At 36.3% G+C, this 25,296-nt stretch overlaps 1 protein-coding gene and 1 long non-coding RNA gene across 5 annotated transcripts; one reads left to right on the top strand and one right to left on the bottom strand.

Moving 5' to 3' along the window:
• Positions 1 to 281: 281 nt before the first annotated feature.
• Positions 282 to 6,817, top strand: LOC147524691 (clathrin heavy chain 2-like). Its single transcript, XM_086575949.1, has 9 exons — positions 282 to 440; positions 658 to 764; positions 862 to 918; positions 2,845 to 3,116; positions 3,694 to 3,802; positions 4,800 to 4,815; positions 5,127 to 5,178; positions 5,578 to 5,692; positions 6,400 to 6,817. Exons 2-9 carry the CDS (start codon positions 752 to 754, stop codon positions 6,510 to 6,512), a joined length of 747 nt encoding a protein of 248 aa, XP_086432075.1. The 5' UTR covers positions 282 to 440; positions 658 to 751; the 3' UTR covers positions 6,513 to 6,817.
• Positions 6,818 to 20,665: 13,848 nt separating this feature from the next.
• Positions 20,666 to 25,068, bottom strand: LOC147524690 (uncharacterized). 4 transcript variants are annotated; one of them, XR_015220353.1, is made up of 8 exons: positions 24,977 to 25,068; positions 24,660 to 24,799; positions 23,773 to 23,993; positions 22,564 to 22,714; positions 22,336 to 22,409; positions 22,091 to 22,251; positions 21,440 to 21,590; positions 20,666 to 20,952 (listed from the first exon to the last, which is right to left on the bottom strand). It is a non-coding gene; the product is annotated as an uncharacterized LOC147524690 (long non-coding RNA). The 4 variants fall into 4 exon arrangements; XR_015220357.1 differs by having other exon boundaries at positions 21,440 to 21,545; XR_015220354.1 differs by lacking the exon at positions 22,091 to 22,251 and having other exon boundaries at positions 22,309 to 22,409.
• Between the last annotated feature and the right edge of the window lie 228 nt (positions 25,069 to 25,296).

Raw genomic sequence — 25,296 nt, 5'->3', positions numbered from 1 at the left:
GGCAAGCACTACACCATAATAGGATATTTGTAATACACACTTTTTTTGATTTGCAACGGTTATTACCGTTAGTAAGTTTCCAACGTTAAATAAGCATTAACAATATTGTAAAGCGTTGCTTTATTTGGGTGAATTTCTGGAATTAATTGCTAATGCTTAAAAAGCGTTGGAAAAGTGTTACAAATTAAAAACTTAAAAATTTCGTGAAATAGGGAAACGAAAAAAATCGAAATATAAAACATAATTTTCTTTCTTTCCTCTCTCTCTCACCGCCGCATTTCTAGATCCCTAAAATCATCCACTCCTCAAAACTAATTTTCGCACTCCTCAAAACTAATTATCATCTCGATCCCTGTTTACAGACCAATCTAGTATATATTATGTCTTGATTCCTGCAGAAACAAGATCGGGTTCTGTCGAAATCCAGAGAAAAGCACGAGGTATGTACATTATTGTAAAATTTTATTTGAAAGGTATGATTTTTTTTTAATTGTGAATTTGGGTCTGGGCTTTTGTTTTTATGTATGCATGTGTGAGAATTGTTGGAAATTTTGAATTTTTTAAGGAGAGTTTTTATGTATGCGTGTGTGAGTATTGTTGGATGGTCCTTACTATATATTTAGCTGATTATGGTTATTGTTTAATGTGTCCTAGAAGAATACATCTGGTGTTGGAGTACTGCAGAGGAGGGGATCTATCAGTATATATTCAACGTCATGGAAAAGTTCCGGAAGCTACTGCGAAGCACTTCATGCTACAGTTAGGTAAAATTTTCCTACTTACAACTGAAAACTTATCTTTGTTTCTAGGATTGTTCTTTGATTGGTTTCGTGTGAAATGACTGGGTTGTTTCTTCTACAGCTGCTGGTTTGCTAATTCTTCGTGAAAACAATCTCATACACAGATCTCAAACCTCAGGTTCTTATTTATCTTCTACATCAAAATTCAAGCTCTTCCTGATCTAAATTAGTTGTCTATCTTAATTGATCTAGTACCATGCCTATAGTGTCCAACGATAGCAGACACATGTGTCTATGTAGAACAGCAGAACATTGTATATGTTTGCCAACATCTTAATTTTATAGCAAACTGGATGTCTGGATCAGGATAATATCTGATAGTCGTTTTATGTGTCTTCTAAGTGAAATCATTAGGTCGATCTGTTTTCAGAAGCACATATTATCATCCTTCAATGTCCACTAGTTAAAAAAAAATTAAAGTTCATTCATTTAGATCCCATTTTAAGTTTGAGACAGTAAGATGGGTAAAATAAGTTGTGGGCTAGCTAAAAGTTATAATGAGCTATGGTATATAGCTATATGTTTATATATCAGCTTCTCTAGTAAGGCCAATTTTGATTAATATCCGAAAAAGAGAGGATAGAAAAGCGCTTGGGATTCCTTTTCGGGTGAGGGATTAATTGGCCCCTAGTATATTAAGAAGGATCTCTTCTGCCCATAAGGCTGTAAGGGAGCCTCTTGGTTTATGTATTTTGTGGATACTGTACTGTTTGATGAGACTAGAAAAGGCTGAAAAGGGATAGATGTAAACTACATCTCTAGATAGCTAATTTGGAGTCAGGTGCTTCAGATGGACAAAGTATGTTGTCTGCGACTTCAGTAGGGGTACTTGTTTTTTGTATAAACTCATCACACTCACTCTAGTTACTAAGTCCAGTTACATCAACGTTACTTGCAAGATATGGGAGCGCCGTAGCGTTCATTTGTGTGAAATATTTTACTATAAAGTGGAAGAATAAAGAATCTAGATCTTGTCCACCAGGTTGGACAAGTTTAATTATTCATATGAAATGGTGAACCTTGTCAAATCTAATTCAAGTTATGGTCACATTAATGTGAAAGTACGGATCAAAATCACCTGAAATGCGGTGATTTGGTAGCAAGGATCTGGTCACATAAAATTCTTCTAGGCACATCTGGTCCTTGGATGTTTGGCCCTTTCATAGTACACCTATGTCATAACTATGTTCTACATTTAGGGACGTAACCAGAAACCGAGCTCGGGGTGCTAATCCTTATAGTTTTCGACATTCTACTTCGGATAATCAGAGCTGATTACTAGTGCACTAATGGAGGTTTATCAAATCTATGGGGGTGCAGTTAACAATCCTTTGTTCTATTGGTAATTCAAACTGAAAATTGTGAGAGTCCCTATTCTTGCTAGACTCAAATGTCAGGCCCATATATGGGACAAAGAAGGCGATGATAAACAGAGTTGATAGTCCAATGTATACGAGTTAAATATAATTAAATTGATATTCATGTGTGAAGTGTACCTAGATAGGTGTGGACCAGAAGTACTCATGATTCATGAATCAGTACACTTGAAGAAAAGCGCAAGTACTGTACTAAAATGGGAATTTATATAACCACTTTAACCAACTCCAAGATTTGCAGGAACAGTAACCAGTCCAAACAAATTGGCATTTTAAACCTAACCCAAAATTGACCCTTTAAGTAATTCTTATCCTCTAGCTTTATCAGCAGTGAAAACATGGAAATTGAATAACAAAAGCAAAATTTCTTTTGAGAAGAAATATTATGAAATATTAGGCTATTGGCGGAGTACTTTTACCAAGTGGAGCAAAGATGATGGATAAAATGGTCGAAAGACAATAGAAATTTGTGTTCCTTGATCCTTCTTGGTATTTTTCGTGTTCAAGATCCAGCCTCATGAAATTTTTGAATGATAGCCTTCTCATTGTCTTCTATTTAGGAAAAGAATTTTGGTGTTCAAGATCCAGCCTCATGAAATCTTTTTATCTGTTACTTAGTTGAAATGTCTAGACGCTTTCTGATTCTCTGTTTTCTTTTACAACTTCAGGCACCTCATCCATTGCCAAGTCAGATAATCTTTGTCATGTTGATATGGAAGCTGATGATAAAGAGATTCTAGAAGAGGAAGCAGCTTGCAGGATCTGCTTCATTTCATTGTGTGAAGGAGGAAATACATTTAAGATGGAGTGCAGTTGCAAGGGTGATCTCAGGCTTACGCATGAAGCGTGTGTATTGAAGTGGTTCAGCATCAAAGGAAACAAGAAGTGTGACGTCTGCCGGCAAGAGGTTCTCAATACGCAAGCTAGCTTAGAAAAGTTTGTGTGAGTTGATATCACAGACCTGCTAGCAGTTAATTTACATAAACGTATCATGTCATGAGCTTGAGCTTTTGTTGTTTTGCTGTTAGAGTTTTGAGTTGTCACGACTTGGCAACATGTTTGTTGGCTGTTACTCATGTGTAGTAGTTCATCAGTAGTCATATAGTATTCAACCAGGCACGTACTATTTGATTAGGTACCGTTGCATAAATGATTTTAGTAGGAACTTAGGCATATATGAAACTTTGATGTGAATGTTTTTCACTAGCACAATTCATAAAAATGATAGATTGTCCAACGGTTTACATGTTCTTCATCGTTTTCATACGTCAGGTTGTCCAACGGTTCCAAGAATTGTTCTCTAAGACAAAGTACAAGGAAGCTGCTAAACTTGCGATGACGTTGTAGAACCAATGTTGAGTTGACCTCATTTGAGGGTCATGTGATTTTATTTCCGCCAGTATAGAAAGATTTGTCTATCTAGATTCATGTTGAGGTATGTGTTCTGTTTGTATATAATCCAATGTTTTGATAATATATAAGCTTAAAATCATATTGACTTGCATTGTCGTACACAGGTTCTAGGAAATGAGAATCCTTCTACTCTTATCTGTTTTGCCTCAAAGACTAGTAATGATGGACAACTCACATCAAAATTGCACGTCATTGAACTTGGTGCTCAACCAGGTCTGTTTAGACTTGTCCTTTGTCTTTCTCCGCTCATTAAAATTTGGGTTAACATGTACTAGGGCACCTCTTTCTACCTTGTACTTTTTTCCTGTCATTCAATATGTTCTTTTGAGAGTTTATAAAACAAAATGGTTCTACTTCTTTTCTTACGGTGCATTTGACCTTTGGCTGTCATGCTACTCCCAAGATCTTTTGCTTTTAGAATGATTGTGATGCAGACTTTGTATGATTGGTCAAGGGGAATTATTCTATTTAGGGAGGTGAAATTTCATAGTTTCATTTGTAATAGGATTCGAGTGTTGTTTAATTTTGTATATTGTGATGAAGGACAAATAGAATTTGTATGATTGGTTAAGGGGGTTACTCTATTTATGGAGTCAAAATATCATAGTTATTTGTAATTGGACTCGTTTATTATGTAATTATGGGTAGTTCCTTACTAGCTTTGGTGTATGTGATTATTTATGGGGTGTTCCTTAGGTCTTTGCTAACCTAACCTATGTTATGCAGTTATTATTCTTTTGAGAAGATAAAAAAATGTTACTACTCATGTTGGTATTAATTTTCGTAGACTCGATATAGATATATTTTTGACATGACATATAGCAGATTTTTGAACTAATGGGTATAATGTTATTGTGTTATCTAAGATTTTTATTGAGGAAAACTGGACTGTTAATGATAGATTTGGAGAAGAGAGTGTACCGTCTTTGTAGCTGATCAGTGATCACTACTCCCGTAGAAATTTTTTATTTTGCCTTCCGCCTTTTCACCATTTCCCGAACCTTTCTCGATTACTTTTTCTCGTATCAAGTCTTGATTTAATTGGCGGTGTAAACCGGCTTTTACAAAGAAACAAGCAGATCTGTTCTTCCCACCAGATTTTGATGATGACTTCCCAGTGGCAATGCAGGTAACTTTTTAAGTGGTAATTCTTGTACATGGTTTTGGTATTTGATGCAATTATTAAATCGTTAGTGTTTCTCTCTTGCAGATATCCCACAAGTACGGTTTGATATATGTGATCACAAAACTTGGACTTCTATCGTTTATACGATTTGGAGATCGCTACCGCAGTTTTACGTAAATCGAATTAGTCCAGATCCTATATTTTTGACATCGAGGCATCATTAGTAGGAGGATTCTATCTCGTTAATCGGCGAGGGGGGTGTTACTTGCCATCGTTAACGAGGCAACAATAGTGCCTTTTGTCGATTGGTCAAGTATGTTTTATAAGCTTACCCGTTATGCTATAAAAGGCAATTGGAAGATTGTATAAATGGATGTTATCGATGGATCGATTCTGACTAAACAACCGGAGCTTCTTTGTTAATCTTGCTAAAAGAGGAAATCTTCCTGGAGCTGAAAACTTGGTAGGTGGATACGTTTGAGTAGCCTTTGTATATGATTTTTTAATTATCCAAGAATCTAGGGTTTGCAGACCTTTATATAGTGTCTAAAGTACAACCAGCCCCCTTTTTTGGCTAAGAAGTAGAACTTATGTTGGCATCATTTGTGAGAAGTGTGTCCACCTTCTCACATGGGAGAAATGATATAGGTATTATAATGGTAGCACACGTTTAATTTAAACTTTAGCTAAGTGTTCAACTAGATATTTCTGAAGAAAACACAAAAGTAACAAAGAAACCAAGATTTTAACTGTCTGAATAAGTGATTCACAGTGATCATGGTCATGAATGTTGTATGTCACATGCTATATATTTTCTTTAGGCATCACAGTTTACATGTTCTTCATCGTTTTCATACGCCAGGTTGTCCAACGGTTCCAAGGATTGTTCTCTCAGACAAAGTACAAGGAAGCTGCTGAACTTGCTGCAGAATCCCCGCAGGGACTCCTTCGAACTCCTGACAGTTGCAATATTTCAGGTACAACTATTTTGGATGTGAATATATTGTGATTCTTAGATTTTCTTACTGGTATCATCATTTAGGATGTATCTTAAGATATGTACTTTTAATTCCATATGATGTCCTACAAAATAACTCAGGTGTCCAATTTCTTATTTCTCATGAAGTTATTATAGCTTCACAGAGAGAGCTACATCGCTAAAAAAATCTTAAATTAAAGGAGTAGGTATCATAAAAAAAAGTGTTTTTGAATTTAGGGAAACTCTTGTAGGTATCCTAAGATTTATTTGTTATCTTATTCTTTGTTGTCCACAAGTATCTTAATCTTGTTATCTTAATATTTGTTATCATTACATTTTAGACCAAATTTGCATTCTTAGTTATCTTGTTGAAAGAAATTTTTCTGGTTCTTGGCACATTCAAGTTTGTTCTGGTGAGTGGTGAAGTCCAAATTTATGTAGATAGAGACTTACATTTGATTTATGCAAGTGAAGCTTTTAACGTACAGTACATCGTCTGTTCGTCTATTTTGTTGGCCTTCAAGATGAATGTGCATATTTTGCACGGTTGAACTGAAGAACCTTTATTGATTTATGAACCATAATTAGAATTGGCCCAGCGTTTTTGCTATAAATCGACACTAATTTGCACTACCATTTGGATTCTATGGATATGTTTTTATGTTATGCACATTTACTTTCTTTTTCTTTCTTCTTTTCATCCAGGTCGTGAGTCCTTGGATATGCCTAGATTTCAAGGATCTGAACTTCTGAAGTATTGCAGCACTTGTGTGGTGGTCAAATGGGCTAAGGCTACTAATACTATTGTTTTGGTGTAAATTTTATGAGACCTTGGTATTCTTGTAGAAACTTGAGTATAAGCGAAGGGTGGATAATCTAAATGAAAGTTTGACAAGCATTGATATATTTTTTAGGTTCTCTTAAATATATGTTATCTTAGTTGAAGGCATCTGGGTTGAAATGTTTTTGGTGTTTTTTGGTGTTCGGTGTTTTTGGTGTTTAGGGAAATATGAGAAATTATTATTTTTTTATTTGCAACCCATCAGCAACGGTTCATAACCGTTACAAATTTAAAAACGTTGCTACGAAATAGTATAAACAAGTGTTACAAATAATATTTGCAACGCTTAAAAACCATTGGAAAATTTTTCTTGCAACGGTTAATAAGCGTTGGAAAGTTCTGTTTGCAACGGTTAATAAGCATTGGAAATTTCAGTTTGCAATGGTTAATAACTGTTGGAAATTTCTGTTTGCAACGCTTATTAACCGTTGCAAAAATTTTCAACACTTTACCCACGCCATATTTGCAACGCTTAAAAAGCGTTGCGAAAATTATTAGCAACGGTTTTTTGCCATTGCAAATAGCCTGTTATGGTGTAGTGAAGAGATTAACACTAGCACCAAGGTCTAAAAGAGCATTACCTGTGAATTTTTCTCCTATATTGCATGATATTGTAGGACTTCCTGGATCTTTAAGCTTGACTAGAGCTTGTTGATGGATAACAGATGTTGTTTGTCCAGCTAGAAACGCTTGCTTTGGAACATGAGTACTTCTCTTTATGTTGCATGCATCCTTCAAGAATTTGGCATATGATGGCAACTACTTGATCGCTTTGAGAAATGGGATATTGATGTTATCTTTCTCAAATGCCTCCTTCATCTCTAAAAATTGCTTGTCCTTTTTGCTTTGAGCAAAAAACATAGAAAAAGGTTCCTTCGGTACAAACACATCAACATGTGTCTGCTCTTCTTTCTCTTTGGCATTCTTGCATATCTTGTCTTGGTCATCTTGACAAATGGGAGTGGAAAGGATTTCCCCCACTTCCTTTTGAACTTCATTTGAAATCTTGACCGATTGCTTTGTAGCAATGTTATCATGAGAAGGTAAGTTAACCTTGTTGTCTATCTTTAATCCTGATATGAGAGTAGTAACTAAGCTGACATGATTATGGAGGTGATCAGTACTAGAAGTTGTCCCAATATGGCATACATTTTCACTCCTCAATATTGGTTATAATAAGCTAGGTTTAGTGGCTTGTGTCTTTACAGACAAAGTAGTTGTGAGTTGGTCAACCTTAGCCTCTAGAGACTCCATTCTAGAACATTGACTTACCTGAGATTGCTGAAGATTGAGCTGAGACTGTGCAATAAGCTTTAAAACACTTTCAAACTTCTGATTTTTCTGTGATAGCAAAGTAATAGCATTCTCCAGGCTGGCAGGTGCAGCATAATTTCTCCTAGGATCAGGCACTAACTCCCCACTTGTATTGAAATTCTGCTGAGAGTATAATTGTTGTTAAGGAACCAACTGTGAAGCTTGGCTTGTCTATGGAATATAACTTTGATCTTGAGAACCTGGGGATTCTAACGTTCTATCTCCAATAATTGCCTTGAAAGTTATTACCACCTTGGTTGGGCCTCTGAAATGAGTTTATATTGTACTCTCCAACTGATGCATGTTGATAGTAACCAAGACATTCTAGAGTTGCATGGGAAATGTCCGAACAGACTTCGCAGTATTGGCTAGCTTGCATGACTGGGAGAGATTTAGCTTGAGACTTGTTGATCTTGGAGGGATTCATAGAGAACTAGTTGAATTTCTTACTCAGAGTTTCAATCTTTGGTGGGCGCCAATGTAGACTTCAGTTCTTGATCTGATTGTTCATGTGCTTGGTAACCAAATTGCTTTGGCTCCCCCTCCATGCTAGCGACATCCTCGTTGCTAGTAGTCCATTATTGTGTTTCTTCAGCTAAATTCTCGAGAAAGTTGTAAGCTTCCTCTCCATCCATTAATGTAAATTTGCCTTTGTGCATTAAGTGTATCATCTACTTGTTCATAGTAGAAAGTCTTCGAAAGAAAAAATGAGCCAGTGTGCTCTTATCATAACCATGATGTGGACATGAGACTAGCAGATTATTGAATTTCTCCCAACTTTGATGATATTCTTCAGTCACCTTTCCTTTGAAATTGCTGATGGTTTGTTGCATGACATCTGTCTTCTGGGGTGGGTAGAACTTGTTCATAAACTTTGTTCTCAACTTTTCCCAGTTGTTGATTGAATTAATCGGCTGTGCAGTTAACCATTCAGATGCTTTACCTTTGAGTGAGAGTGGAAAAAGAATTAACTTGATACTCTCATCCCTGATATTCTGGTTCTTGAAAGTTCTGAGGACTGATAGAAATTTGTTCATGTGAACATAAGGCTGAACATTGTCTGAACCATTGAACTTTGGAAGCATAAATATTACTGATGCTCTAAGTTCAAACTAGTTAGCTTACGTCACGGAAAAACAATCTTCTTTGGGTGGGTCTCCAATGATTGGCGAATAAAAATTACTCAGCTTTTTCCTCTGTTGTGCTTGCATGGGTGGGATAGCCGAGGGATTATTGGTGTCCAAAACACCTCCATCATTGCGTGGGGCCATTGTTTCAATCTCGTCTAGTATTCTTGTGAGTCGGTTGTTAATCCACTGTTGTGTTCTTACCGGACGATGATATGGACGACGGAGAATACACTAGAAAATGCTATGCGAAAATGACGAAAAACTATCCTACAATGCTTGAATAATATGCAACTATTCAAAATTATACTAAAATGTAAACCTACTTTCCTTCAACTGGGTTGGGCTTTGCAGCTAGTATATCGCCCATTGTCTAAAGCTGTCTCTTCTAGGGTTATGGTGAATCACTTGGATTGCTTAAATACCACGGCCCACAGATGATAGTCTGTTTGTCAAGATTCAGACAAGAAACACTAGAGTATGATGTTTCGCTGTGTTGGCTTACAACTTCAATTGTTGAAAAGGTCCTAAATGCAATTATACTAGAAAGCAATAAAACTAAACTATGATGCAACTATACTAAGAATGAAATAAAAAGAATGAAGATTCGACTAACTTGGATGGTAGATCTTGTTTTCGAGATGTCCTTCAAGCTTCTTTCTTTCTTAAAAGGATGGATGATGCAGCTAAAATTACCTCAAGATCCAAAATTCTAATATTGAAAGAAAACGTTAAACATAAACAACTTAAAACGGCAGCGGCGCCATTTGACTTGCGCTCCTTTTGTGTGTAGATGAGATGGTATATGGATGATGTAGATAGATGATGGTCGTTGAACAAATAGAAGAATATCAAAACCTAATTATCCATCAATAAGTAAAGGATGAGTAGGGTATCGTTCCACTTTTAAGTGCATGTTATGTGAAGGACAGGACTGGAAAGAGGGTTTGAGGGATTAAAAACTATGATTGTAGAGATTTTAGATTCTAATGCTAAACTAAACTAAACTAACTAAACTATTGAGAATTTATAAGAGAGGGAATTCAAGAGATTAGAATCCACCAATACTTTTGATCTATGATATTTTGCTTCATGGTTATTCTTACAAGTAGACTACAATTAGGCAATCGAGCGAGTACCGATGCCCTCTTGGACGAAACATCATTAACAATTAACTCTACTTAAGATTGTTCCTATATTTATGCTATTAATATCTTCTTTCCTTTTATTTAAGCTCGGGCAGCCATTCAATGTATTACCGAGAGCAACATAAAGGAGTACTTCCTAATAGGGTGGCTATTCAATGAATCACCACTTAAGGCAAACACAAAGAATACTTCTCCTAGGCAGCCACTCCCTGAGCTACCCCTTCTAAAGCAACACAAAGAATACTTCCTTCACTCTAAAGAACTATACTACTAGAAGAAAAGTAAAGAGCACTAGCATGGTATTATTATTGCAAAACATAAACCCTATTCTATAGTTCCATCCCCTGGTGTGGGCAATAAAACTAATAACTAAAAACATAAAGAACTAACCTGATTGAAGAACACCATGAACAAGAAGAATCATTAAACCTTAAGCATTGGTTTCATCTCCTCCCTTGAAGGAGAAGATTAGCCTTCCATAAAGAAGGAAGAACACGAAGAACGAGAAGAAGAAGAATCGAAGAACATAAGACTAGAAAGACAAACTTATTAAGACTCAGCTAGTTAAAACCGAATCTTTTATTATTAATCTCTCTCTACCTCAAGTTCTGGAGACAAGAGTATAAGTGAATTGGCAAATTACATAAGGCACTTAGGTCCTCTATTTATAGGGGTTACAATGAGTTCTAGAAGCATTCCAAACTGCCATTTGTTTCCTAATACAAATAAACTTCTTTCAGAGTCCAACTTTGTCTCCAAAACTGAGAAGGAAGTGGTTACAGTGTCATTTCATGCGTCTGGACGCACGATCCTTGCATCTTAGATGTGAGCAATGCGTCTGGACGCACGATCTATGCGTCCCAGACGCGAAAGTCTATTTTCCCTTTTTTGCTCTATCCTTCTATCCTCTTTTGCGGGCTTTGGTCCAAGCAACGAATCCTTTGTCCTTGGGATTTGAAATAGGCTTTAAAATAGGTTCAAGTCGCATCTTTAATAGCTTTAATTCCTTGGCCTTCTCCATGATTGTCCACGGGCTTCCCATGTGATTCTTAATGCTCCGAATTGCTCCGTTTTACCCCTTTTTCTCTAATATTCTACAAAACTCTCTTTTTAACTTGTAGAATCATAAAACATAACTTAAAAATACTATTAGTCCACTAAGATGGCTAAACAAGAGGCATAATCAAGGGTTAAATTGCACTTTTTAAGCACTTATTATCTGCTCATGACGAATCCCATGACTCTTGCAATACTCTTCAAACGGCCCTATGTACTCACCCCCATTATCTGAGCGAATACACTACAAAGGCTAATATGTCTCTCTTTCCACCATGTTATGGAAAGTTTTGAACATGCCAAGTACTTCATCTTTGGTCTTCAGACTATATGCCCATATCTTTCTTGACGCATCATCAATGATAGTCAAGAAGTACAAAGCTCCCCCGTGGGACTTTACTTTCATAGGACCACATAAGTCAGTGTGAACTAGCTCAAGGACATTGTCCTTTCTGTGAGACGAGAATCTTTGGAAAGACACCCTGTGTTGCTTTCCTACCAAACAGTGAGTACATCTATTTAAATGTGTACCTTTGATGTCTGGCAAGGCCTTTTGCTTGGCAAGAACTTTGTACGCACAAAAATGTGTACCTAGGTCTATGCAATTGATTTTAGAGTCGCCACTAACTTTATTAAGGAAAAGTTGAGTAAAACCTATGTGAAGGACTAGCCTTCGAAACTAGATGATTATTGGGTTCGGGAGTCAAGGTACGATGTGGGAAGGTGTTAGGCACTCCACGCCACCGTAAAACCAAAATATTTTTACTTTTACTTCTATTGAGGTGTAATGTATTAAGATAGGCGAACAAAGAAAGCTTGAAAAATTAATCTAACAAGTTGGATGATCTTCACTAAATTATTTAAAAACTAATAACTATATACTATAATAAAACTAAAAAAAAAAACATAATATGCAATGCTAAATGAAATAAAAGAGAAAAGAAAGATGTCACCTTGTTTTGAATGTTGTCTCATACTTGATTGTAGATTGATTGATTGATGATCTTGATTGATTGTTGATGAATGATGATGATAAACTTGATCTGGAATTGACAACTGTGATTTTTGGATTGAAACAGGTGATTTGAGAAAAAAACAACTTTTGGTGAAAATAAGTTTCTACTCAAGATCGAAAGAGGGGAAAAGGAGGCTAAAGATGAAAAACATGAAGAACTTCATTAGAAAAACCTCGAAGTCGAAATTTTACCTTCAACTCCAGATTAAAAGAAATTCTACTCTAGAATGATGAACAACAAAAGAAAAAAAAGAAGAACACTCAAGAAAAGAAAACTACTAGGCTATTAGCTCTGAATAGCTAGGTCCAGATTATTAACTCCGAATTCCTAGCTCTAGATTCTTAGCTCCAGATGTTTTTTTGTGGGTGAATGAGACCCATATTTATAACTTTTGGGCGTGGATTCAAATATGGTAATGAGTTTGATCCAATGGCTGAGTATTGATGAAGAAAAATCCAATGGCTTGATCTCTTTCTGGATGCACCTCTTAAATCTGGCCCTTGATTCAAGAGGTGGGATCTGGCCCTTGATTCAAGAGGTGGGATAAGGGGTGCGATCTTGGCCCTTGGTTTTTGGATCTTTTAGATGGATTAGGGCAAATAATCAAACTCCACACGTCCTCAATGAGCCCATAATCCAGGATTTCCAAACATGGCTCCAAAATGGCATATTCTCTAGAATATTCTTGATTTTAGGGATCAAATCAAATCAAACAATTAAGGAAGGTTCTCTATGTTTTTGGAGGCTTGAAAAAATGGGCTAGAAACCCTAATGAAAAGGTCCAACTCGAGCTGGATCCACAGCCAACGAGCACAAGTCCAAATCCAACCAAAAAGGCCCATTTTGACCATTTTTTCAATACTGCAAATTCCCTTTGAACGGGTAATTAGGCAAGCTCTTCTTCACAAAAATTGTTCATTAATCCATTAGGAAGGTCCATGAACTCTTAAAAATACCCTTGGGTCGAAAACTTACTCCAATAATATATTGTACTGAACAGCGCGCACAACAGGCTGAAACGGGATAAGACAAAATTAGGGTTTCTAAAATCCAAAAGGAACCTAGGCAAGATTGTACTCATTTCGAAGGATTTTTCAAGGGGAATCCAAATATGAAATAATCTCATCCAAAGAAAGAGTGGAAAAAACGAGATTTGGGCTCCAAAGGGTTACAGGGGCATTTTGGTTATTTTTAGCTCAAAACTCAGAAAGTAACGAAACTTCAGCCATAGCTAGAACATGATGAGGAGAGTTTAAATACGCTAAAAGAAGATGAAAAGAAAGAAGTTTGATATAGAAAAGAAGACTCTAGAAAGCAAATCACCTTATATGATCAAATTTAATTTAATGCAAAATTGTGAATGAATTATGCCTATGGTGCAAAAATTGGGTGTCTACAATTGCCCCTCTTTGGCGGAGGTTGCTTGCAACTAAACGACAAAGCCATGGAGACACACCATTTTTGCCAAGCTCCAGCCAAAAGATCTCATGCAATTTTTTGAAAATTCATTTGAAAAATATTTTTGAAAGAGGGTCTTTCCCTGGATATTTGAAATCCTTAATTTTTTTCAAGTTGTTTGTGAAAGCATAGTTAAAAATGGTTGTCACTCAAGAGAGAATGGTATCGTACCTTACAAATGCGTGTTTTACGTCTTACATTTTTTCAGTAGTCAACCAAAGTATCACACCTTCTAATGCGTGTATTTTATGTCTTACATTACATTAGTGTGTACTAGGATAGTGACGCTTAGGCAAAAAAATGGTGATGGATAAGGATGAACAACTTTTTGAAATCAAGGGACAATTTTTTTTTTTTTTTTTTGAAATCTAATATTTTCAAATTCATTTTGGAAAACTGGTGAAATTAAATGGATAGATCAATTCATTCATGATTTTGACTTAGATTAAAGATTCTCATATAATGGTGATAACCAAACACTGACGAAAGGAAAAAACTCACCGGGGAGAGCAAGAAGATCCACTGGGGATAAAATATTCTAAAGATGAAGGAAGAAGACACAGAAGAACATTGCTGGGGAAGGTGAGAGATGTGCTGGAGATGAAAGATGGATGCTGGGGATGATGATATTCAAGTTCAATCAATCAATTATGTTCAAGTCTCGGATTGGAAAAGACTGTCACTATAAGTTTAGGCTGATCCATCCGTGAGGCTATCAGTAAAAACTGACATTGTTCTCGCGAACAATTTTAATGTTGTACAACCGAAATGATATTAATGATCAAGTGGTTGCCAATAGTGCGATAGAAAACAAAATTTGATGAATATTTTCTCATACTAGAGGGTAAGAACCCTATGATACTAGTATTCATCAATTTTTTTATTTTTGAAAAAATTTGGATTTTTTTGGTCAAATTTGGTCAACAGTCAAACTGGTCAAACTGTCAAACCTGAGTCAAACTAGTGAAAACCGAGTCAGACTGGCCCAAACCGAGCCAGACACTCAGACTTATACAAACCCGAAAGAAAATGGGTCAAAACGTCAGACTAGATTTGGGACTAAAAAAAATTAACTTGATTTTGTATGAAGTGAACTTACTAAAAACAAATAAAGGGCCAGCCCACCGCCTGTGATATGAGACCACACATCTCACTTAGAAACCAACGATGGAATCTCAATAATGAGACAAAAAAGAAACTTCCCAAACTCAAAATAGAAACCGAAACCGCCTCATTCCCTTCTTTTGTTTTTTTAAAACCACTTACATTCCAAAACACGTGAACATGTGAACCACTATTCCAGCTTTACTCCTTTTAGCTCTTGACCTCTTGTCTTTATTCCTTTTTCGTCATTTTTTTGTTAGGAAAGCCAACTAATTTTGCCGCTACTGCCCAACCGTGCCTATACATACACAGGACCCAAGGAAGATCGAATAACAAGAAATCAAACCTTGCCAACGTCTGGAGAAGGAGATAATGATGACCAACGTGCCGCACAGCCTGACAATCCACACCATGCTTAAATCATACGTTCAGCAAGGGACACTATGCACGACACGCCCTCTGTAGCTTTGCTCTCACTCTTCACATCTAATGTTTCGGCACCTGGGAAACTAGGGAGAAACTTCTTTGGTAAGGTTAGACAATTTATTTCTCTCTACACATATTACAATGGAGTGAAATATACATAATATGTATGAAAACAATACAATTATGTTAGCGTGAACAGTTAGAAAGATTATGGTGTATGTATACTATGTTAGTAAAAACAATGCATGGTTTATTTTGGATATGATTGCCTCAGAATTCTCTTTGTACTTGTAATGTAAACCTAGAATTTTCATCATAAGCATCCAAAGCAAACCAAGTTTTCTAAAACAAATTATTATTATTATTATTTTTTAAATTCATTTTTGAAATCAATTTTGAAAACAATGAGAACAAAATAAAAAATACCACAGATGATTGAATAACAAGTGAAGGTGGGGGAATGAGTTACCGACAAGAAAATGAGCATGATGACGACCATAGAATAGAAGTACGATCAAACTTGGCACCTATGAAGTAGATGACCTTCACAACGTACTGAACGACACCCAAAATTTTTCTTCCAAGACAGATAGAGCATAAAGCATAGGACCAATCTTCTAGAGACAACTTCCTCATACATCGCAATCACTAGTAGTGAATCCTCCAATGCCTTCAATTTTTTTTTTTTTTTTTTTTTTTTTTTTTTTTTTTTTTTTTTTTTTTTTTTTTTTGTTTGTCTTGAGTAGTTCTCAACTAGGAGATATAGTGGACTTAGAGATCAAGAGCGGACTTTCATAGGACTATAATATAGGCTTAGGTGATGGGCTCATAAAGAAGGGATATGATCAAAAAATTATTTTTGGAGTAGAACTTGTCATATAAAGGGAGGAGTAATTGGAATGATAGTAGTGAAATGATGATACGGATCCCAAATCTCAAATGAAGCTGCCCCTTGTTTAGGTTTTCCATTTTGGACCAGTGTCGATCATTTTGTGCAACTCTAAGCATTTTAAGCTATGACGGGGTTTTGATGATTTTTTATTTTTTTTATTTTTTTAAAGTGAAAATTTTATTGATAAAGATAACGAGTTTTACAAATAATTAGGACAAGCGTGCAAGAAGCTGCGCTACAAGTCCTTTCTGAATGGCAACTCCTATTCTCTTGCGCTACAAGTCCTTTCTGAATGGCAAATCTTATTCTCTTAAATACAAACTTGTTGGAACCAGCTGTCATTACATTGCAGTCCATAACTTTTTGCAATCTCTTAAGGAGCTCAATAAACTGTTGGGCCAAGAAACCAAAAGTGTTAAAACTGAAAGGAATGAAACAATGCTGGTTAGCTCTACAAGCCTCCTCGTGTGTTTTTTTTTTTTTTTTGCCCCTTGCATTAGGATTTTTTTCAACACCTTCTTAGGATAAATAGCATGGGGGTAATTGTTTCGTGATCAAAGATGGATGGAATGATGCCCCTGGAATATGACAAGTTCTATAAAAATAGGTATGGGTAATCTATAGGTAGGCTAAAGATTTATTAGGCTTCCTAAAAGATATGGGTTTATATTGTGGGAAACAAAAGAATACGCTAAGACTCAAATGGGCTTCAAACGGGAACATATGATATTAGCTGGGCTCATGAGGCTAAAAACAAAACGATCAAAGATGGCCTGTTCCATCGTCTCTCTAAGATTTTCACTATATTATTCGTCTTAAAATAAACAAAGTTGGGTAAAAAGTAGTACCTCTTTAATTGGTCGGCATTGGTAGAATTTTCCATGAAGAATCTTCATAGTGAATGGACATTCACTATTAGGTTTGAACTTTCTGGTTCATTGATTCCACTCTAGTCTAGATCTGCTTGCTCAGCTTTACTTGTAACAATCTGTCTCCATTGGTATCTAAGTCCCAGTGGAACATCAATGCTCTCCTTCATATCTCGACTCTCAAGAATGTTGATCATAGATGAACTCCTCTTAGCATTCCGCTCTTTGATGTAGTCAGATTCGAGTCAGTTGACTTCTTTGATAGATAGCTCTCATGTCTTTGATGGATGCAAATGGAATTTGCCCTCTCCACGGTAGGGTAGCTGGTTGGTTGATTGGTTAAGTAGCCGTTGATTGATGGAATGCAGGATATTCCCCTTCTTTAGTAGGGTAGTTGATCAAATGATGTTGTGGAGTTTTGTCCTCTCCACGAGGGTAAATGCATAATGCTAAATGCTGATGTTGATGTTGGTGATCTTAGACATTTGAAAATTTTTCTCAAACATAACCGCTGAACTTTCTTCCTCCTCAATCTCTTCTTCTCGGGGAGTGATTCTCTGATCTTCGAACAATGAAAATCATGTACCACCTTAAGACAATAGATTGTTATAGATATGATCAACACTTCTATGGATTCCTTCAGTAATTTGATCAGGCTTCAACGCTTATAGGGGATCAAAGTTATACCAATCTGCACATAATGTGGTTCATCTATGGTGCCAAGGTTGATGGTCTTCGTCTCCACAATGACTAGCGTCTGTCAATCCTCAGATTGCTCATGAGAAAGAATGGACTCAGCAGCTTCATTGTCCATTCCTTCTTCATCGTCGGGGGGAGGGGATCATAATAATCTGCACAAGTCATTCAATCATCTTGCACTAAGGCAAGTGGGTAAATCATATTTGCGGGAGTTTTAAAACTTTTTTGATTTTTTTGGATTTTTGAAATATATGAATTTTTTTGAATTTTTGAAATTTTTGAATTTTTTTTTTTTGGATTTTGGATTTTTTTTTTCTTTTTTCTTTTTTTTTCATAAAAGAATAGAACAAACTAATTGAGAGTAGAAAACTTATCTGTGCCAAGCAGCGGACCGGGATCAAATATAGGAGAGAAATTGATTCAGAACCCATCAACCAATGTTGTAGCTCCATGCATGAGTGATGAATTTTCTGAATGATGTGGTTTCTCCATGAGCAACATATCAAACTTCGTGACGCTATGATTTGTACGCCCCCCCTGAGAAGTCAAGTTTCCATCCTGGGTTTAGTGCATGAATGTCATCAAAAACACATGAGTGCCTAGACATGCCCCTAGCTTGAAAGTAGTGGTGATGATCGAATGGCCATTTCATATGACCATGGTTGGTGGTCTTTCCCAACATCTCAATTGTCAACTCGCTCTGGGTTTGATAAGAACTAGATCTTGAAGAGACAAATATAGAGTAGTTCCGTTCACCAAATACCAATAAGGTCATTAGAAGAATAACCTGCTAGAATATTGCAATGGAAAATGACTTCAATTTTCTTGAGCTCGGCATCTGATCTTCCAAGTGTGAGGAAGATGTCAAGTCTTTGAGACTAGTAGTAAGATGCTCAAAACGCCTATCATTGGAATCCGGCTTAGCCATAATAAGCTGGTATTCAGAGAAAAGTACTGCGAAAGCATCACTATAGTCCTCTTCATTGTATTCTAGTGAAGTGATCTTGATAGCAGACATGGAATCTTTTTCTTCATAAAAAATAGGAGGACAAAACATGTCAAAGAGCTCGATACCATAATCTTCTGCATCATCTATTAGGGAGATGTTTTGAGAATCCTGGTCATCCGGTTCAAACATAGACTTGGTAGACTTCTCAAGTACCACTTCTTAGACCTCTTGATCTTCTAACAAACTTGGCTCACAAACCTTCAACTGTCGTAAAGAAGATGGTGAAGTATATACCTTATCTTTGGGCTTATCAAACTCTTTATCTATAACATGCAACAAAGGTGGAGCCGCTAATGGTATCTTCTTAGTTGGTGATTTAGCAAACAGAGGTGGCACTTTTTCATCCAACGATATAGCCTTGGCCATGGGCCTTGCTTGTGTTTGTGCCTTGTAATCTTTAATTGCATCTTGAAAATTGAATGGCTTGAAGAGCGACATGGCACTAACCTTGGATGCTTGCTCGAGTGGGGTAATGAATGAGGCCGGACTTTTCTTGACAGGCTCTAATGTGTGAACTTCTCCATTATAGTATGGTAATGGATTCATTGCAACATTTGGAGTATCGAGATGTGATGCATCAATTCTCCCTGATTCGATCAAATCTTGTATCGCATGCTTGAGAGCTCCACACTTCTTTGTAGGATGTCCAAGAGATTGATGGAAATCACAATGTTTAGCAGCATCATACCAATATGGTAGTGGATTTGGAGGAGGCCTAGGGTGCAATGGTGTAACTAGGCCTTGCTGGATCAAAGCCTTGAGAATGACCGACAATGGGTACGGTAGCTCTGTGAACTGCCTCTGTGGCTTAAGAAACCCTCTATTTTGATATCCTTGTTGTCTTGGAGGATATGCAATCTGATTGGAAGAAGGATGAGTTGTCACCTTTTCTTGGATCTGTGTATGAGGTTGAGACTAGACTTGTGTGGCTACAACGTGTGCGTCCTTCTCCTTGTTGACAGTAACTGAAGGTGGCTTCTTCTTCTGAGCATCACTTGGACTTGAAGAAATAATCGAAGTCATAGTTCCACAGGCTAAAGCATCTCCAATTTGAGTCCATGCCGAAACCAAAGCCTGAAAAGATGGATAATAGCTGAGACTCAATCGATTTGCATATTTGGAGTTCAAACTTTTTACCACCATTTGAATCTGTTCTGTCTCTGATGGCCTGTCTAGAATCTGAGCTGCTTTGGTCCTCCACCTGGTTACATACTCAGTGAATGTCTCAGTCAGACCTTGCTTGAGTGCCTCCAATTGTCTTTGACCCATCGGATGTCTCAGATTGTATGAAAATGGGTCACAAAAGGCATTTGCAAGTTCAACCCACATTCTCATCTTCGGCGTTTGTGTTCATCCACCAAGTGACCCTTTAAACTCCTTTGAAATAATTGGACCAATAGTTCTGGCCCGATCCCCATAGGCTGCAAGTAACTAGCGTACATTTTCACATGGGCTTTAGGACACCCAGTTCCGTCATATCTCTCCATCTTAGGGAATTCGAAACCATGTGGAACCCTGATTTGTGGATATCACTACACCATAACAGCCTATTTGTAACGGATATGTATCCGTTACAAAAAATATTAGTAACGGTTATCTTGCGTTGACACAAATGCGTGACAAATATTAGTAACGGATATTTGTAACGGTTATAAAGTGTTAGAAAATTTAGTAACGGTTATCAAGTGTTACTAAAATTAATTTCAGCAACACATATCAACCGTTATTAAATTTATTAGTAACAGTTATTAATAATTTGCATGAAATATTTGTAACAGTTACATATCCGTTAGTAATAATTTGTTATTTTTAAAAAAAATTAATATAATTTCCTGGCCTTTTTTTGACATACCACCTATAGTAACTCTCAAATTTATAAATACTTACACCCACAAATATTGTCATTCCTGTAAAACAAGTAATACTCACTTGAAACAATTGATGGTCAAACAACACTTCATTAAATAATTACAACTTAAGTCTAGAACTTCATAGTATCATATGTTTATAGCTTACGAAAGTAAAACTTAAGTATAAATTAAATAGAACCGCACCACCTAAGTACAAGCTACATAATTATCCACCTAAGTACAAGCTACATAATTATCCATGTAAGCAATCCTTACGCATTAGAATGAAAGATCTCATCTTCTTCGACATAACCATTTTAAGTACAGTTTTTACAACACCTTGTGAACTTTGATTCGATATCTCCAAAGCATGTAGTCCTTCACTCTTCTATATGACATCCTGATTATGCACTTGTGACTCGTCAACATATGGCGAATGTCACTTTTCCCTACAAAGAATAATTGAAAACAGTGTAAGTGAAGACCCTTGCAACCAAAGATACTATGATTTTAGAATTGCAATTGTTAACGACTTTGGTAATGTAACTAACAAACAAACAAAAATATGTATCTTATATATGAAGTCCAAATGAAACTCAATTTCCATAAACATTTACAACCTTCTATCTTACCAATGGTGTACACATCCCTTCTAACTCTTGATAGAACCTTTCATAACAAACATAGAGTAAGAGGTATAATGGCATTCAACTGTAACATAAAATTTGCATTGCCAACAGTTGGCACACCATATCACTTCAAGGTATCCATTACATAACTTTCATTTACTAACTATGACAAGCTTATCACAAACATTACCTTAACTTAAATCTTTCTTAGACTAAGAGTGCATTCTCATAACCAAAACTAGTGTAATCATTTTAAAACTTTCCCAAGTAATTAAGTATATATATGTCTACAGTAAAGATCACACACCTTTTCCGCTAAAAGTCAACAAGAGCCTAAGCGTAATGTGTGAACAGGTTATCATGATTGCAAAATAACCCCATGCAATTGCAAATTAAACATAAAGCCCATTGCCCTGCAAGTGCCCAGTAAAATCAAGTACCTTCTCCTTAGCTTCCATCTACATAAGCAATAAACTAATCAACTAAAGTACATAATAAATGTGAATCACTTTACAAATATTCACATCAACCCATGCTAGCAAACAAGAACAAATAGAAGACACATTGACAAAGTTGAACCATACAACTATAAGGACAAAGAAAAAGACAAATCACTCCATCAAGTCCTTGAGAAAACCCATGCATCACCACATCTCTAAATGCAGCTATATATCTAATTTTCCTTTACAACCCCACGATTGATTACAATAAATGAGGGTGTCGTGGACTAACTTAATTTGTATTTTTTCATATTTCGTTTAAAGTAGTTTATTCATTAAATTGTACATTGTTGTACAATTTAATAATCCACACCATATTCTCCACAACATTTAGAATCTAAAAATACTTGCAACAGAAAACCACGAATATAAAAAGTCTTCAAAAATGAATATCGAGTGATTGAGACTTTAAACTTGCTTGCATACTAAGCAAAACAGAAGACAAAACATCAAAATACCTGCATATACTTAGCAAGCACTAAAAAAATCAGTGTTTCAAACCAAATCCAAGACCTCACTTTCTCTTTCAGTTCCTTTTTTCGTGCCCAAATAATGGTATGGAATGTCATGTCTTTCAAGAAACCGAATCACATGGGTGTTTGGACCTCTATCATGATTACTGTAAGAACAGACTGGGATTGATAAGTAAACACATAAAAAGTAAGAAAAACTATACCAAGTATGCAGACTCCTAAAAAATCACCTTATTACACGAGTTATATCTACAGGGAACCTCCCACTTTGCCATCCATGTAACAAGTCCACCAGACAATGATCCTGGAATGGCATAGTAGAACTATTATATTATGTAGTATTGAAGAAGTGAGTCAACTAGAAGCCTCAATTTCTTTTTTTTTTTTTTTTCTTTGCATAAAAAATGAAAAAAAGGAAAAAGAAAAAAGAAAGAACATGGAAAAGAGACAGGATGTACCTATTTCGAAGCCAAAATTGCGATCTTATATTTGTGGTCAAAAGCCAGAACTCGTACAACATATTTCATAGCATTGAACAGCTTCGATAATTTAAGGAAGTCTGCATCCATCTCCAGCCATGGCCATCTATTGGGATCAAAGACAAACTCACTGCAAAAGTTTACAAGACGTTAGTACCCTAACTTACTGTTATATATAACTTATGTTTCAACCAGATTAGAGCTTTTACGACAGGATACAACTGCAGGATCGCAACACCAAGAAGAGGTGTAATCTGCTGCAGCTGTTCGGGTTCTGCAAAGGAGAAATTCATGGAAAGAGCCACTTGCGAGGTCAGCGTACGTAACTACACTCGCTTTTGGCTTGATAAATGGTATGACATTCTACCTCTTTGCTATAAAATTTCCTCTAATTTACAACAGGATTTATAGTAGAGGCGAGTTTCTGAAAAAAGTCCTTGATAAGGTAGAGTAAGTGCTGCCTTGGGACCTCAATATTTGACCAGGCAACAAGTTTAAGGGCATTAATATTATAGCTTCTTTCACACTCATCATTGAAGATGTGAAATGGGGAAATAGAGATTAGATGAGAATGGAGCTGGAGCAGAAGTGATAAGTTCAGGGTGAAGACCTCCCATCAACATTTCAGGGAGGAACGAAACACTAGAGTGGTGACTAGTGAGCTTCAATTCTTTCTCTACAAGCTAGTGTGGAAGGTGAAAATCTCTGGTCAAAGTCAAGTTCATTCTGGGACGCGCCATTGGAAAACAACAAGTCAGTGTGAACGACCTAAGCTATATAAATATGAAAACAACAATATTCATCTTTTTACAAAGTGCTCTTCTGTTTGACAAGTATGGAATCGCACAAACCGCCATTCATAGCAGAGTTTTTTTGCTAGCACGCATGGTTCGGCAGTTAAATCACACCTACTTTTTGACTCATATGTCTACTATAATTTAACATGTATACAAATCACTCTTTTAAAACCCACAGAAAAACTCACCTACACTACCAATAAAAAGTGATTACTAATGGTGCATACATCGTCTTTAAAGTATTGGTGCCCCCCAACACACTTGTTAGCATAGCACACATCCTATAAAGGTATCGCAAACCAAACCATATCTAAAACACATCCACTTAAAAAAAACTGAAACAAAGAAGAAAAAAAATGTAGGGAATGTCACATAAGAACCCAAGTCTTACATAGTTATCTGATAAGCCTGTGACTCCGGCAGCACACGTATTGGTTTCATGAGACCTCAAGAGTCAAGAGACTACATTGCTGACAACAAACTATAATGTCTTTTTCTGGAAGGCGTTGATGGCATAGTCAATCTTTAACTGTCCCATTCGAGAGTTCAACCAAAGGCCATAGCCAAGCCCAACTCCAGAACCAGATTTACCCTACCTCAGAGCAGGATTACCTAACAAACAAGTTTCGCCATTAGTGATGGAGATGGAGAATATGTAGTTTGAAAGCAATCTAAACAGTTGATAATTAGTCATATAGAAAGTGTGCTATATATCAATACAAATATTAATTTGAATTTATCTATGTTACATGGACACCATATTTTGAAGAAAAAAGTGTCGGATAATGTATCCATGTGTCCTTGTCTAAACACATTGTATGTGATTTCAATTCAGTTAACCGCGTCAAAAAGCGATTTTAGGGTCTTTAAGGCAAATATTTTCCAACAGAAAGAAAGCTTTATATCAGACTAATGGGAAAATATTTCCTATGTTTCCTAAGCAATAGTAATACTAGAGGCACAGACATAATTACATAAAACAAAATTCACGTGGCGATGCTTAAACGTTTTAAGTCATACCTAGGTGCGGAACACTCCCCACCTTTTTGTAGAGGGAAACTTCCAAAATCCAGGACGACATGTTATTGTTAGGCCATGTGGATACTTCCCCCTTTCCCATTTGTTGTAGTTATTCACCAAGCAATAACAGTTCAATCCAACAAATAACAGAAATGGTGAACGAAAACACAAAAAAAAAAAGTAGAGGTGTGGAGCTTATTGAACTCTCAGCGTCACATTGCAAAAATTAAGTCAATTAACTGGAATGGTGTTCAATACCTAACCACCTTGTTCAGAGAAACTAGTGGATTCCAAAATAAGACCAACTTCATCACCAGAAACAACAACACTCTCCAAGAACTCAGAAGATCATGTTTACGCAGTCTGACAATATATTGTAGTCGCTCAGGCAAGGAACACTTCAGAAGATCACGTCATGTCACAAAAATTAAACAGATCAAACACAAATCTAATTTTGTTTTCAAATAAAAAAACTAATAACAATAAAGGATACATCTTTGACATGATAATTCGAAGTGTAACCAACCCCATAAGCTAAAACCCAATTTCAATAAGTTGGTATATAAAGTTGTTACCTTGAGCAAATTGAACTCTCAATCAGTAACGAGAAATGCTAATTAAGCAAAGCTAGCTTGATATTTGAGACGAATTCATCCCAAATTCTACCTTAGAAATAAAATAAAAAACAAGTGTTAATGGAAATCAAAACAAAATTGTTGAAATTTGAAGAGGAGAAGGTCAAAGAACAAAAGGAGAGAAAGAGAGGACTTACCAAATCGAAAACCCAAGAAGCCGGTGGCGCAGAAATAACACCACCCTTTTTCCCTCTTCGCTTGTTTCTATTTTTTCATTTTTTTTTTCTTTCTAGGGCATATGATATGTTAACTTTCTAGAT

This window comes from Coptis chinensis, chromosome 1 (genome assembly GCF_015680905.1).
Source record: "Coptis chinensis isolate HL-2020 chromosome 1, ASM1568090v1, whole genome shotgun sequence".
NCBI lineage: Eukaryota > Viridiplantae > Streptophyta > Magnoliopsida > Ranunculales > Ranunculaceae > Coptis > Coptis chinensis.
This window is presented reverse-complemented; position numbering and strand designations above follow the sequence as displayed.

Bases quoted from the DNA above. Each gene is read 5' to 3' on its own strand.
- LOC147524691 (XM_086575949.1), top strand. The intron at 3,117-3,693 runs GTGTGAGTTGAT...TGTCGTACACAG, and splicing joins AAGCTAGCTTAGAAAAGTTT to GTTCTAGGAAATGAGAATCC. The intron at 5,693-6,399 runs GTACAACTATTT...CTTTTCATCCAG, and splicing joins TGACAGTTGCAATATTTCAG to GTCGTGAGTCCTTGGATATG.